Source organism: Budorcas taxicolor, chromosome 11 (genome assembly GCF_023091745.1).
Source record: "Budorcas taxicolor isolate Tak-1 chromosome 11, Takin1.1, whole genome shotgun sequence".
Lineage (NCBI taxonomy): Eukaryota > Metazoa > Chordata > Mammalia > Artiodactyla > Bovidae > Budorcas > Budorcas taxicolor.
The window spans coordinates 27,284,945-27,299,622 of NC_068920.1; the positions used below are offsets into that span (position 1 = coordinate 27,284,945).

A 14,678-nucleotide genomic window follows, 5' to 3' on the forward strand; every position below is an offset into this window, starting at 1 on the left:
AATAATATCCTTCCGAAATGTTAAAAAGCAAGCACGCACACACACACAAATTTCTTTCCCTGCTCTCTCCTCCTGGTTGATTTCTTTAGAAGGTAATTGGACCTGAGACAGGAAGAAGCCACTGGAAGGCAGGCACTAAACGTAACACTGACCAACACTTAAAGAGATGAGGTCATCAGTCACCATCAGTGACACCTGTTTGCATCGTTTTTCTAAGATCAGGGCCATATTTTCCTGAATCTGACTACAACTTTTAGCCAAAATCCACTTGTGGCTGAGGGCACACAGTTGCAAGCTATTCTCAAGGGTTCACTTTGTGGCTATGGGTCAGTGAATCCCTTGGTTCAACTTTGCTTTTAGCCCCATGATAATATCCAACCAAACTAAGTGGCCACACAGGAACACCTCCTAGAATTTTAGATTAAGTTTTTCTTGTATATAAACAATACTGCTTTGGTTTCATGACAAGTAATTGAAAACACTTAATGTGTCTTTTTATTGTATTATACAACGTAGGCCCTGAGAAACCCTGTTCCAGTAGGAAGATACCTTTGAATGTTGTTCCTTGCTTTGTCATGTTGAGACAGGGAAAATTATCTAGATTTTAAACTGTGCCCATACAGGGAAAACCGTCTAAAGGATAATTGAAAAATCTAAAAAAGTATTTCACATTTCCAGCTACCTATTGGTCTGCTTATATGAAGATCAGAAAACTAAAGAAAAAACAGAATGAGAATTCTCTTACCAAAATTTCTGTCCTTCAGTAATGCCTTGTTTGTCTGTTTTTGCCATGTATTAATAACAAATGCCTCTCTTTAAGGTCAAATTAGATCAAATTAAATTGAAATTTCCATCTGAAGAAGGCAGCATCCTAAACAACCTACCTAGAACTTGGTTTCATTAAACAGTTACATGAATTTTTATTTATAGTGGACACTAAATGGAAATAGTAAAAAGCAGGTCTACTCTCTACATTATGCTCTAGCATCGCATGTAATCAGATATATCAACAAATAATGCCTGAAATATCTGGAGTTAGAGTCAGTGAGGTGTTAATTATTGACCAAGCCATTTGTGATTAATAAAGTATGAAGCACAAATTGCTCAGCAACTTTTTAATGAAGCTTCTGTACAACTTCTCCATTGTTAGGAGAAGATACATGAGATCCAAAGGCAGAGTTTCAAACTGCTATGTAACACCATGTAGCTTCCACAAGGGAACATGGTTAAGCATTGAAAAGGACAGTCCAAGACAAATTTCATCTGTAGCAAGTGAGCGTACCTGCCTAATTCTTTAACATGAAAGTGTAAACACTACTGGATTCTAAGAGATTGAAGATTTCTTGTCAAGACAACGGAAAATCTCAGCTACCTTGCTGCATTTCTCATGCGCTTCCAGCTTAAATTTTTGCATCATCTAAGTGTGCTGCACTGTTAATGTCTCATTTCACTTATGGAGAACCAGTTCAGGTCACTGAGTGTTTGGGGTGATTTTGCATTCAGTAAAGAAGACCAGCTTGGGTAAGAAAGACAAGTCTTTAAAGGTATCTTTTCTGCCCAGAAAAAGAGCATTGTTCAATTAGGCTGACATTATTCAGCCTGGTTCTTACCTTTAATATGCCTTTTGATCCTGAGGCCAGAGCTCATTGAGCTGATGCCTGTGGATGTTGTCATTCCAGCCAAGAAGGATGAGTTCTTGCAGCAACGTCTGTGGGTCCAGGCAGGCACAGGCTGCTACAGAGGCCGGGCGCCAGCGCTACGGAGTCCGGTCCTACCTGCACCAGTTTTATGAGGACTGTACCACTTCCATCTGGGAGTATGAGGATGATTTCCAGATCCAGAGATCACCCAACAGGTGGAGCTCAGTATTCTGGAAGGTAAGTAAAGAGCACGGATTTAACTCAGGAAATGGAGAAGTCATTTCATACGGTAAGTAATTCAGCTGCAGAGAACAGAGAGATCTGGGATTCTGTATGTGCATTCCTCTTGGTGATACTAAGTGCAGTTTTCTTCCTTAGGAAAGGAGACTGTAAATCTTGGGAAGAAAGCCTCTAAACACAGCACAGTTGTTGATTTTCAGGTGAAATGTAAATAAGTATAATCGTCATCATTATTATTTTTGCTACTGTTATTAATGTGCCACATAAATTCACCAACTATGAAAGCCATTCAAAGGCAAAACATGCTTTAAGCCTCCCCTACAGGTTTGGATGGTATCATTTTAAAAGTTACAATAATTATTATTAAAAGAAATAGTTGAGTACTGGAGAGAGTTAATGCTGAGGCATAATACAGTGGTCAGTCTACCTGCCCTACTTCCACTAGATATATGGTCATAAAGTTCTATGAGCTTCAGCTTCCTTGAAAGGTAGGAGACTTGCTGGACAAGAAATTCAATCATTCAGTATGTAATTAGTGAGTACCTACTCCATTCAAAAAGTTGCGAAGTGCTGGAAATTAAAGCGGTAAATGGGAGAAGAAAAAGTCCCTGCCCTTACAAAATTTACAACCTGTCATGGAAAACATACCATAAACAAATAAACCACACAATAATAGTAGCAAGTAGCAAGTTTTAGTCTGGCAAGTAGCAAGAATAATAGTGGCAAGTGCTATGAAGAGAACTAAATCAGAATAAGAGGCTAAGGAGGGATAGAGAACTGATATTTAGTTATGCTGATCACAGAAAGCCTTTCAAAGAAGATGGCCTTTGAACAAATACCAGGATAAGCTGAGGGAGGAAACCATAAAATAATTTGGCTGAAGGTCATTCTCAGCTGGGAAAATAGCAAGTCCAAAAGCTCTGAAATGGGAACAAGTTTGGTGTGTTTGAAAAACATCAAGAGATCCAGTCTGGGTGGAGAGGAATGAGAGGGAGGAAAGAACAGGTGACAAATTCAGAAAAATGACAGGACACAGATGATTTGCATGGAGCCTCAGAGGTGATTGTGAAGACTTTGGCTTTCCCCTTGAGAGACACAAGAAGCCACCAGAATGTTCAAGTAGATGAGTGATGCAACCTGACCAATATTTTAGCAGGATCATTGTGGCTATAGCACAGAAAATATATTACAGAACACAAAGATAGAAGTAGTTACATTATTTAAGAGTCTATTGAAGTACCCAGGGGCAAGAGATAATAGTGGCTTAGATTAGGATGGTGTTAATGGAGATGGCAAAGTGTAGTCAGATTTAACATGAAGTTTGAAGGCCAGCTGTTAAGACACACTGGCGAATTAGACATAAGAGAAAGAAGAGTCAAGCCTGACTCCAAGACCTGTAGCCTGAGATCTTTAGTGGATGATGTTATAACTCACTTGGATGGCAAACACCAGGAGAGCAATGGGGTGGGTGATGAACCAAGAGTTTGATTTTGGCATTGCTACATTGGCGAGTCAGATACGACTTAGTGACTAAACAAGAGCACCACATTGGAGGTGCCTATTAGTCACACAAGTGGAGATCTACAGAAGTATTTAAATATACCAGTCTTCAGCTCCTGAATTGGGAGTCACTGACCTATAGAATGTATATAAGGTACCAGACTAGAAAAGGTCATCCAAGAAGAGAGTACAGACATAAAAGAGAAGAAGGCATTGGATGTTACAACGTTTATAAATCAGGAAAAGGACAAGGATGTAGGAAGGGCTACTGAGAAGGTTCAGCTTTAGATGATGCCTCAGATTCCCTCCAGTCTATAATTCTGTGTTTTAGAGATTTCCAATCATCCCCAACTTTCTCCCGAAATATCACAGAAATTTAGACACTGATACTGACATAAACCTCCAATGTACTGGCAATAGAATTCAACAAGAGGCAGTTAACAAAGTAACGATTATAAGCATGGACTCTGTCCTCGGCTGTTGTTGTTCAGTTGTCCAGTCATTTCTGACTCTTTGTGACCTCATGGACTGCAGCACACCAGGCCTCCCTGTCCCTCACCATCTCCTGAAGTTTGCCCAAGTTCATGTTCATTGTATAGGTGATGCCATCCAGCCATCTCTTCCTCTGATGCCTTCTTCTCCTTCTGCGCTCAATCTTTCCCAGCATCAGGGACTTTTCAGTGAATCGGCTGTTCACATCAATGACCAAAATACTGGAGTTTCGGCTTTAGCATCAGTCCTTCCAATGAGTATTCAGGGTTGATTTCCCTTAAGATTGACTGGTTTGAGCTTATTGCTGTGCAAGGGATTCTCAGGAATCTTCTCCAGCACCACAGTTCAAAGACACCAATTACTCGGCTGACATGGATTCAAATCTCAACTTTTTCATTTAATAGCTATAGCTATTATACCAGGTAACTCAGTGGTAAAGAATCCACCTACCAATGCAGGAGATGTGGGTTTGGTCCCTGGGTCAGGAATGTCCCCTGCAGGAGGAAATGGCAACCCACTCCGGTATTCTTGCCTGATAAATCCTACAGACAGAAGAGTCTGGCGGGCTACAGTCCATAGGGTCACAAAGAGTTGGACATGGCTAAGCACGAACATGAGAAACTTAACCTTAATGAGCCTCTAACAGTGATACGTATAATACCTGCCACACACTTGTGAGAGTTAAGTAAGATGACATATGAAAAGAGCTTAGTACAATGTCTGGCAGGTACTCAATAAGCATTTGATGTATTCGCTCTTATTATCAGATGTCATATGGAACACTGAGGTCTGAAATAGAAATAAAACTGGAAATTTAGTTAATAAGTAAAATATTGGGTAATATAGTTGTTACTATGGTTTACCCAAGACCTCTGTTGATTCAAAATCTTACTACTGGCAGGTTCTCTGTATTAGAATTGGTCAAGCCAGCCTTTTTATTCTGTACAAGTGTTACCTCTGAGGAATTGGTACTGGCCTGGACCAATGAAATACACAGCCAAGCTTGGCACATCTTGTATTTACCCAGATAAGTGGGTGGTTGCTTCTCTATGTGTCAAAAAAACAAATATTTGCCTGACAGGTCTGTTGTGCCAAGAGCCTAAAATGCCTCTGACATACAGAATATTGCAAGTGCTGGTGGTTCTAAAGCACTAGTGGTTGTACGATTTGTGAAGCTATAAATCCATCAAATAATATATGGGTATGGATTTACAATAAAGAACTCTCAGTAAATTACCAACCCCAGAATTCAGATTTCAGTATTTTCTCTCTTCTGTTTCACACAAACAAGATCCAAAAATATTTGTTCCCTGTAGTACTGGACCTAGTTCAGAGAATAAAGCCAAGCAAACATCCATGGCTTCATAGAGGTTATATGCCAGCAAAATCCAAATCCTAAACTCACATCCTAATCATAAAATACCAGGCGGGGCTTTGAGAAGCCTACAGTCAACCAGAAATACCCAAGAATGGATTGTCTTAGAGACCTCATCTCTCCCAAGGGAATACCCCAGCCACTCCTGGGTTGCCTCCTAGGGAATATAAGGGAACTCTTGCCAGTGAATGTGTGAAGTACTTGGTATCAACACAGAGAAAGGCATTGATTATGCATGTTTCCATTATGATTCTTTTTTATGTGTTTTTTTTTAATTTCAAACTGCATCTTGTAAGTAGTTCAAGATGTGGGCTCCCCCTGACCCCTCTTCCACTATAGTGTTGCTAAGGCCACAGGGGTCTCTCACTGGGGCCACATTCACAGAGCCTCAGCAGGACTCTGCTGCTGAGCCAGCTCCTTAGTGTGGGCAGCAATGGGAGGGGGCTTAATGAGAATGGAGACTGGAATCAGTCGGGCTTGAGTTAGAAACTTTATGGGACTTCTCTGGTGGCTCAGATGGTAAAGAATCTGCCTACAAGGCAGGAAGACCTGGACTCAGTCCCTGGATTGGGAAGATTCCCTGGAGAAGGAAATGGCAACCCATTCCAGTATTCTTGCCTGGAGAATTCCATGGACAGGGGAGCCTGGAAGGCTACAGTCCATACAGTCCATGGGGTCCCAAAGAAGCTTTGCTCTATCCATGGATTGACATAACCTTGTTCCACAATGCTGTTCTTTTTTAAAAACAAACAAACAAACAAATATTTATATTTCTACCATGCACAAGGCTCTGGGTTCAGTTGTGAACACATTTCTTTGCTTGTGAATAAAGTATAGCCTTGACCTGACAGAGTTCACAGTCAAATAAGGAAGATGATTGTGTACAGAGATTGTTACAATCCACTGTGACAGCATCGCAGTACTTACTGGGAGCCCAGGGTTTGGGGCAGGGAGAACCTGATGCAGCCTGGGGAGGAAGTGACTCCACAGAGGAGTTCACAGGAACAGGGCATCCTTCCCAAGAGAAAGAAAAGCATTGCAGAAGCTGCATCGTGAGAGAAGATGGCAGGCTTGGGAGATGCCAGCAGTTCAGTGTGACTGGGCTAAGGGTGGAGCACAGAGGCCAAGGGATGAACCAAGAGATCATGGGAATGTATACAAGAGCTGGATCACAGAGACTTTGAAAGGCCGTGAAGTAGAAATGTCTCCAGAACCTTCCAGCTTGATTGAGTACAGTGAGAGGGTAAGGGAATAAGTCAAGACTCTTGGGAAGGTCGACTCACAACCAGGAACAAACAGCCTCACCCCATCAGCACCACACACACACACACAGTGTTATACCCACGCTCTGGGCCTCACATTCTAGATGCCTGCATGACTGCCTCTGGCACTGCTAACCTTCCCAGTGCCTGCAACTGCTGGGGTCTGCAAAATCCTGCGTGACACGGTCCCACCTACCCCCTGCCACCCACTGCCTCTGGCCAAGAACCTAACAGGCTGGCGTAGAATTTTTCTTTTTCATCCTTGCACTTGACCTTGACTAAGACTGCTGCCACTATCATTGTGCAGCAAACAGCCAAAATACAGCAGGTATGAACTAATGGAAGCAGTCTTCTCACCCCAATCATTCTTCCCTCACCCCAGGATTATCCTCCTCCTCAGCCGATATGAGAAATTTCCCAAAGGATGTGGCTCAGACGGTAAAGCATCTGCCTACAATGTGGGAGACCCAGGTTCGATCCCTGGGTTGGGAAGATCCTCTGGAGAAGGAAATGGCAACCCACTCCAGTACTCTTGCCTGGAAAATCCCATGGACGGAGGCTATAGTCCGTGAGGTCACAAAGAGTTGGACACGACTGAGCCCTTCACTTTCAAAGGATGTTCAACAGCAGTGGGCAGGTGCAAGGCAAGACTGTTTCCTCCTCAGACTTAGTAACAGTGAAAATGATCCTGGTACCTCTCCCATTTCCCTAGACCCCCCTCCTTCCTGTTCCAGTCTCTCCAGATTCCCCCCTTATTCTGAATAAGCTAAATCAGAATTTAAGCCTACATCTTGGATTTCTTTGCAAAGTCTTGCTAAAAATGAATAAGGAAACCCCTTAAGAGGAAACCACGTGGTATTATTTTCTAAAAAGCATTTTTCTCAGATGGCATGTGAAAAATGGATGAGGAAAGATGAGCCTAGCCAGGGGGACGGTCAGAATGCTGTTGCAATGACATGGGCGAGAGTTAATAGTGCTCTGTTACCATTAGCGCAGCTGTGGTGGTGGAGAGAGAAGATTCAAGAGAATCTGATGAGGTAGAATTAACAAGATTTAATTGTCCATTGACTACCAGCATGAGGAGGGACTCAATGAATGGGTGGATGGCAGGAATGCAGAGAAATTAGGCAGAAAAGAAGAAAATATCATTTTGAATATTTGGAATTTGAAGAGCCTTCGGGTCATCTTTGTGTAGATCCTCCCATTGACTATCATAAATATGGGGCTACAGCCCAGGAGAGAAATCTAGACTGGAGTTGGAGATTTGGAAGCCATTGGTATATAGGTGGGAGTTGAAACTGTGGCCACAAAATTAAACCCTAGAGAGAACATATTGAGTAAGCGATGTGAGTCAGGGCTGGAACCCTGGGGAACACCAATAATTTAGGAGTTTCTGGCAAAGCAGGTTAAGAGTGAGTCGTTCAAGATGTAGACGTGGATGCAAGAGAGAAATGTGTCACGGAAAACCATTGGTGATGGTCTTAAGAAAGCCTGAGCGCTGAAAATCACTGACTACAGGATATACACATGGAGAAGAAAAACTGGATTTGACATTTGGGAGGTCATCAGTGACCTCAGAGAAACGGGTTTCAGTGCAATGGTAGAGGACTAAGCTTTTCTGCCAAGGGTAGGAATGAGTTCAAGCAGTAGTTAGAAGGGAACGCAGGGTTCTGGAATAGCTTTTGAAGATGGAAGTGATTGAATGTGCTGACTGGCCAGAGGGACAGAGCTAGAGGAACTAGTGGGGGATCCCGCTGTCCAGAAGGGCTGTGGAAATCGTACCAGGGGAGGCCTACACAGAAGGATCTGGATTCCAGCCTCACATTGGTCATTGCTTTGTAAATCTCAGTGTCCCTACAAGAGGGTCAGGCCAGATGAGTTAGAATCTGCCATCAGTCTGGCAGGAGACACCACTCTGAGCTCAGGTGCTGCTAAGGAGAGGTCAGCCGCAGCCCTCGGGGCAGAGGAGGATGAAGGAAAGCCCATCTTCACTCTTGCTGCACCTCTTCTGGATTTTACCTCAAATCCAGATGGCTCCTTTCACATTTAGCTCCATCCAGCAATTTCCCCCCACATGCTGCTCTTCCCTGCCACGCTGGTTCTGGCTTCCAACAGTCATGACTGCCTCCTCTCTGCCAGAACAGCTGCCTTGCTCCTGCTGCCAGCTGTGCTTCTTGGAGTAAACTGCATTTTCAGATCTCATCAGCTCACAGACAGAACAACGAAGGGGACGTTGGTCAAAATAACAGCAGTTTCTGGCTCGCAGCCCCCGGCAGCAGAATTTCTGGAATCCGAGCTCGCTTCCCTGTCCAGTCCTCCTTTCCAGCAGCAGAGACTGGGTTTTCACCGCTCCTCCCCAGAGTCAAGAGTCATCAGAAGTCACAGCACAAAAACTGCCCTTGTGTGTAGTCGCGCAGTCATGTCCGACTCTTTATGACCTCATAGACTGTAGCCCGCCAGGCTCCTCTGTCCATGGGATTTCCCAGGCAAGAATACTGGATGGGTTGCCGTTTCCTTCTCCAAGGAAAACTGCCCTTGCTGCTGTCTCTATAGTCAGTGTGTCATCACCTGGAGAGGCCCTTCTCTCTCACTAGGGGTGTTGACTTAACCATCCCACAGCACCCAGCTACTCTGGGCAGCCCCTCTCCCAGCAGCCCTGCAAGACTTCTGCATGACCCCAAACAGAGCTGGTGTACTCTCTTAGAACCTTTAAAAGAAAAGCCTGTGTTGCCTTTCTTAAACTTTATTTAATAGAACCTCTTTTCTCTTAGACCTAGAACTACTGCAAGTCAGAGTCATGTCTAGAGACAAATTTTTTGATACTGTATGGCATCACTCCAAAGTTCTTTCTTATTCCATTCAGCACGCTTAGATGGCACCAGGATTACACTGATGTATCTCAGTATCCCTCCTCACCACTATGACGCTCTCAGTGTTCTCAGTGTTTCTCCTTCATGTCTACCACCCCAAGCTCTTCCTGATGTGTTTGAACAGGTTTGGAGTCACTCTCTGGGCACCTCTTTTGGAGATCCTCATTAGACTTGCACTGGTGGCACCCTCAGAATCCTGGGGATTACGTACTATTCATTACGTCATGCTCCCCTCCACAGATGGCAAGCCTCTCTCTCCAACCGGGAACCGGGGCAAGGCTCAGGGAGGCCAGCCACTTTCCAGTTCTTGAAGTGAGCAGTTCTGCCATCTGCAAGGCATAGTTTGCCTTTTAGCTTCTGACTGATATTCCAAGAGTAGATTTTAATCTATAAAACACTGCTCGGTTGAGGAGCAAACTGCTCTGAGAATCAATCACCTGGCTCCAAGTTCAGCGGCCTGGTGGTTTAAGTTAGTCCGTCAGGAATATTTATTGGGCGCAAGACTAGACTGACTGCTGCAGAGAGACAGGACAGAAATAGGAGACGGAGCGCCCTGGCCTCCCTTGCTCTTAAGAACCTTAGAAACGAAGATGGATACGTTTTTGCTGCCCTCAATTTTGGAGAATTAGTGCCAGTTCTTGAGGAGGGAGGTAATTTAGTGACATACAAAGCATGTCACCATGGATATTTAAGTTAATTTAGTTTGGGCATTCAGAATTTTCCAACATGAGTCATTTTTTAAACATTATAAATAACGGTTAGTCTTTGAAGGTGAATTGATTTGCCACCATTCTTGGAAAAATGTAGAAAGCCATCCAAAATGTGATATTTTACAACCCAATTTTTTCCTGCAATACTTGTATCTTATGTAGAATACTTTTTTTCAGATGACTGACTCTTGTTTTTCAGTTTCTTTACAGTATTACATAATGGAAATTTGTTTATATATGGTGACAAACTCTATTGTAATTTTTTTTAAAAATAGTAAAGGTAATGTACAAAATATCAGTTGGCGAAGTCTCATGGAAGAATGAAAGTGGGAAGTGGGGCTTAGAAGTCACACAGAGCTGATCGAGTTCAGTCACACCACCTGCTTAATAAAAAGACTTTGAACTATGTTTCTTCAACCCTATAAACCTCAGTTTCTTATAGGTGAAATAGGGGTAAAAGTATCTACATCTCATGAGACGCTAGTGAGGATTAAGAGACAATCACAGTGGCTGGGTCATGATCAGTGCTCACTAACATTAGCTCTCCTCCCCTCTTTGTTAGAGTGATGGATTTACGAATGTTTTCCTTCTGTTATCCCAACTTTCTACTAAAGAAGTATCTAATGAGGTGTATTTCCTTGAATTATAATAAGTAAGTTAGATAAATATACTTTAGATGTTCAAGATTAAATGTTGTTATGCATTTGGTTATTTTTCCAACCTTGTTATTCTAACTAAAAGCAATTCGGAACAGGAGGAAATGAAAAATGTGTTTAAAAAATAAGCTATATTAGCTGTTCTTTATCCCAAGTACTGACAGATTGTTGCAATGCTCTTGCCAATGTAGCATAACTTTACAAGAGGCACATTTCCAAATAATAGTAGTAATAGCTACTTATTGCAATGTGTGACTTAGCCAGGCCCAGGGCTGAAAGCCTTCATGCATGCTCTCATTTAGTCCTCACAACTTTATGAGGTAGGTACTATTATCATTTATCATTTTATAAGTGGGAAAGTTAATGAGAGTGTGTAAGTAGCTTTCCTTTTACGATTCAAGTACTAGTTGGCAGTGCTGGAATCCAAGCCTGAGTCTGTTCATTCCAAACCTCTGAGCTTAAACCGCCAAATGGTATATCACTCTCCATCTTCACTGGGTTACACTTAATTGGAACTTGAGCTAATGCAGTTTCATCTCCATCTGCTGCTCTTAACGTTTCTCAACCTCTGCACAAGTAAAGTCCAAACAGCTATATATTAGAGGAGAAAGAGCACTGGCCTGGGGTCAGACCTGTGGCTTCTAGCCCATCCCATGCTACTCACTATCTGTCCTCCCTGTCCCTCCTTGGGGCAGTGATCTACCCTCCAAGAGGCTACATTCCCTTGCCTTTAACTGGTAATCATGGTTCTTTCTCCACCAACTTGGAGAAAGGGTGAGTTGTTCCACACTGTCAATGGCCTCCAGCCAAAATCACCAGGAACACACTTCTGTGTTGAACAAGTTGAGTCTATTGCTCACCACAGTGAGAGAAAATGACACCAAAGGGCATTTCAATAAGAGAATATGAGAAAGGATTATAGGGTGTGGGCTTTGGTTGGGTGATTTGAGGGGGGTGGGGTAGGCATGGGGGACTGAAGGGTCTACAGGAGCCAGAGTTTACTTTGGATTATCAGGGACAATTCTATGATTAGGTATAAGATAATAAATCTTATCTATCCCAAGGGCAGACTGCTGATAAGTTGTTTTAGTCGTGTCCGACTGTGCAACCCCATAGACAGCAGCCCACCAGGCTCCTCTGTCCCTGGGATTCTCCAGGCAAGAATATTGGAGTGGGTTGCCATTTCCTTCTCCAGGGCAGACTAGAGTAAGACTAAATAAAACTGTAATTGGTAAAGAATCAACAATCATTCATATTATGCAGGGTGGGAAGAGCATAGCATTTTCTGGTTTGTAAATGACCTTGTTTTTGTCTGTGCTTAGACAAAATTGTGAAGTGGTTTTGGTTTGTCCCACTTCATCATGAGTACAGAATGAGCTTATCTGATGTTGAGGTTCTGCGAGGTTGATGGTGCCAACAGAACAACATGGCACCCATGGGGGTCCCAGGCCAGCTTCTGGTAGGTAGAGTGATGCCAGCTCTTAGGTATGGGGCTGTTCTTCTCTTGCTCAAGACCAAATGAGACAACATAAGCCAAAGGGGTTTTGTCAACTGCAGAGCATCAGACAAACAGAAAACTCAAAGGAAAAATCAAGTCAGTGAGGCAGCACCTGGCTGGTATCAAAATCAGAAAAGTCCTCTTTTCATCTTCTTTTTTAAAAAGAAAATCATGTCGGCTTCCAACTGGGAAAAATCTCTCCTTTCAAACAAGACCCGCCCTGCCCTAGGGAGCTGAAGTACCACATTCACTCTATCTTATTTGTGTCTTTCTCTAGGTCGGACTCATCTCGGGCACAGTCTTCGTGATTCTCGGATTGACTGTCTTGGCAGTGGGCTTTCTTGTGCCCCCCAAAATCGAAGCCTTTGGCGAGGCCAACTTCGTGGTGGTGGACACGCACGCTGTCCAGTTTAACGGAGCCCTTGACATGTGCCAGCTGGCGGGCGCTGTGCTCTTCTGCATAGGGGGCACATCCATGGCAGGGTGCCTGCTGATGTCAGTGTTAGCAAAAAGCTACTCCAAAGAAGAGAAATTCCTTCAGCAAAGGTTTAAAGAGCGAATCGCAGACATCAAGGCCCACACTCAGCCCATCACAAGAGCTCCAGGCCCGGGAGAAACAAAGATACCAGTCACTTTGTCCAGGGTTCACAATGTCCAGCCCTTAGCGGCAACCTGAAATTTTTTCCACCCAACCCTCCCCTCTCTAATTTACACCCAGTGTTGCAAGGGAGCAGGCCAGTTTGGGAGATGACAAGGCTTTGGCGTTGATCTGCCCCAGAGCTGTGCTGGACAGTGGGCAGAGTGGTGACTGAGCTCAGGCTCATTCCATTCAGTGGCCCTGGGGACCCTTGATGCAGTGGGTCAGCGTGGGCACATGCACCCAGCTGCCTAAAGAGGTGCGGCTGGGTGCCCACCAGGAGCTCTCTGGATCTCCTCTCTCACACAGTGTGACTTTGTGACATTTCCCGTGTTCTTGGAAAGCACTCAACAGTTCAGACCAGCCTACCAATGGCTAACATGGTCCATTTTACTTTCCTGTGTTGTTTTTTCTAATTTTCTAACCTTTCCTGTGTGGTGCTGCCTTCTATTCCTGGTCTCACTACATGTAAGATATTGTCGTGTGTGTTCATAGAAAAATCAGATTCCCTGATTTTGACCCAAACATTGGTCTTTTAGCTCTAACATAATATGAGTCCTTAAGATCAGAAATGGACAGGGAGGCCTGGCGTGCTGCAATTCACGGGGTCGCAAAGAGTCGGACACGACTGAGCGACTGAACTGAACTGAACTGAAGATCAGAAACAAACTTTTCAGGATTCTCCACAAACCTTTCTTTGTTTTGTTTTCTCCAGTTTTTTCCACTTAAAGAGCTCAAATTGCCAACTTTTGAATCTTGGGAAAGAAATTACTATTAGGAGAATCTATTTATGCAGTGACCAAAAGCACTGAAGTAGAAGTCAAGAAATTTGAGTTCCTATTACTAACTAGCTGCGTGATCTTGGGGAAAGCACCTAACCTCCCAGGCCTCAGTTTCCCCATCTGTAGAATGGGGGTCCTGGTCTGTGATGTCTTGTTTTGCCATGTGTCGCTGTGTGTCCATGACCAAGGATGTTTACAGTGTTCCTGTGGCTCTTGCCACAGTGGGATTCTTTCAGATCTGGACTCCCAGAAACTTGCCAAGTCAGGATCCTCCATGCCACCTACTCCTAAATATCCAACCCCAGCAGTTTATACAATGCTGTCATATTTTTATAGAGACAAAAGTAAGCCATCCTCCACTAAGAAACCCCTGAGTAGATATAAACCTTAAGAGGGTTTTCTCTCGAAAAAGACACTTTCTTCTCCTGTAAAGTGTTCGTCTCATCCCTTTGCACTTCTATTTAATCTGTGGATTTAAATTAGACTGAGGAAAACAGAACACGTGAGCTTGATACCCTCTCAGAACCTGTGCCACCTTCAAATTCTGTCTTTTTGTTTTTTCCTTCCTTCACTGGATAAATAAAACATGTGAACAAGCAGAACCCGAATTGCCTTGTCATTCCTTCAGTGTGGCTGTTTCTCTCCAACATGTAATTTTCCATTCTGAGGCTGAGTGAGCTCTGCAGGTCCCCTGGCGAAGTGGAAGAATAAATGAAGCAATTAGTGCTCTTGTGCACATGTTTCTTTTGCATCGTCCAGCATCAAACAGGCAGCAGATCAGCATCCTTCACAAGGATCGCTGGCCACATTTGGGAGAAACTGTTCTAGTTTCCTGGGGTTCTTACCTTCCCTTGGCAATGCCATTTTACTTGTGTTCTCAGAAGCCTCATTCAAGCTTCATTCAAGCTCCCAGGTACCTGTGCAAGGTAACACTGTGAGGCTTTCTATGTTGACTTCTGTGATGTGTAGCAAGGAATCTTCAAGGATGAGACTTGACTTTTAAGAGCTTCCAGGAT

The 14,678-nt window shown here is 43.6% G+C and overlaps 1 protein-coding gene across 1 annotated transcript; it reads left to right on the top strand.

Annotated features, from left to right (window-relative positions):
- The first annotated feature begins 1,688 nt into the window (after window positions 1–1,688).
- Window positions 1,689–12,919, top strand: NRSN1 (neurensin 1). The gene is made up of 2 exons (XM_052649551.1): window positions 1,689–1,877; window positions 12,521–12,919. Exons 1-2 carry the CDS (start codon window positions 1,689–1,691, stop codon window positions 12,917–12,919), a joined length of 588 nt encoding a protein of 195 aa, XP_052505511.1.
- The last annotated feature ends 1,759 nt before the right edge of the window (window positions 12,920–14,678 follow it).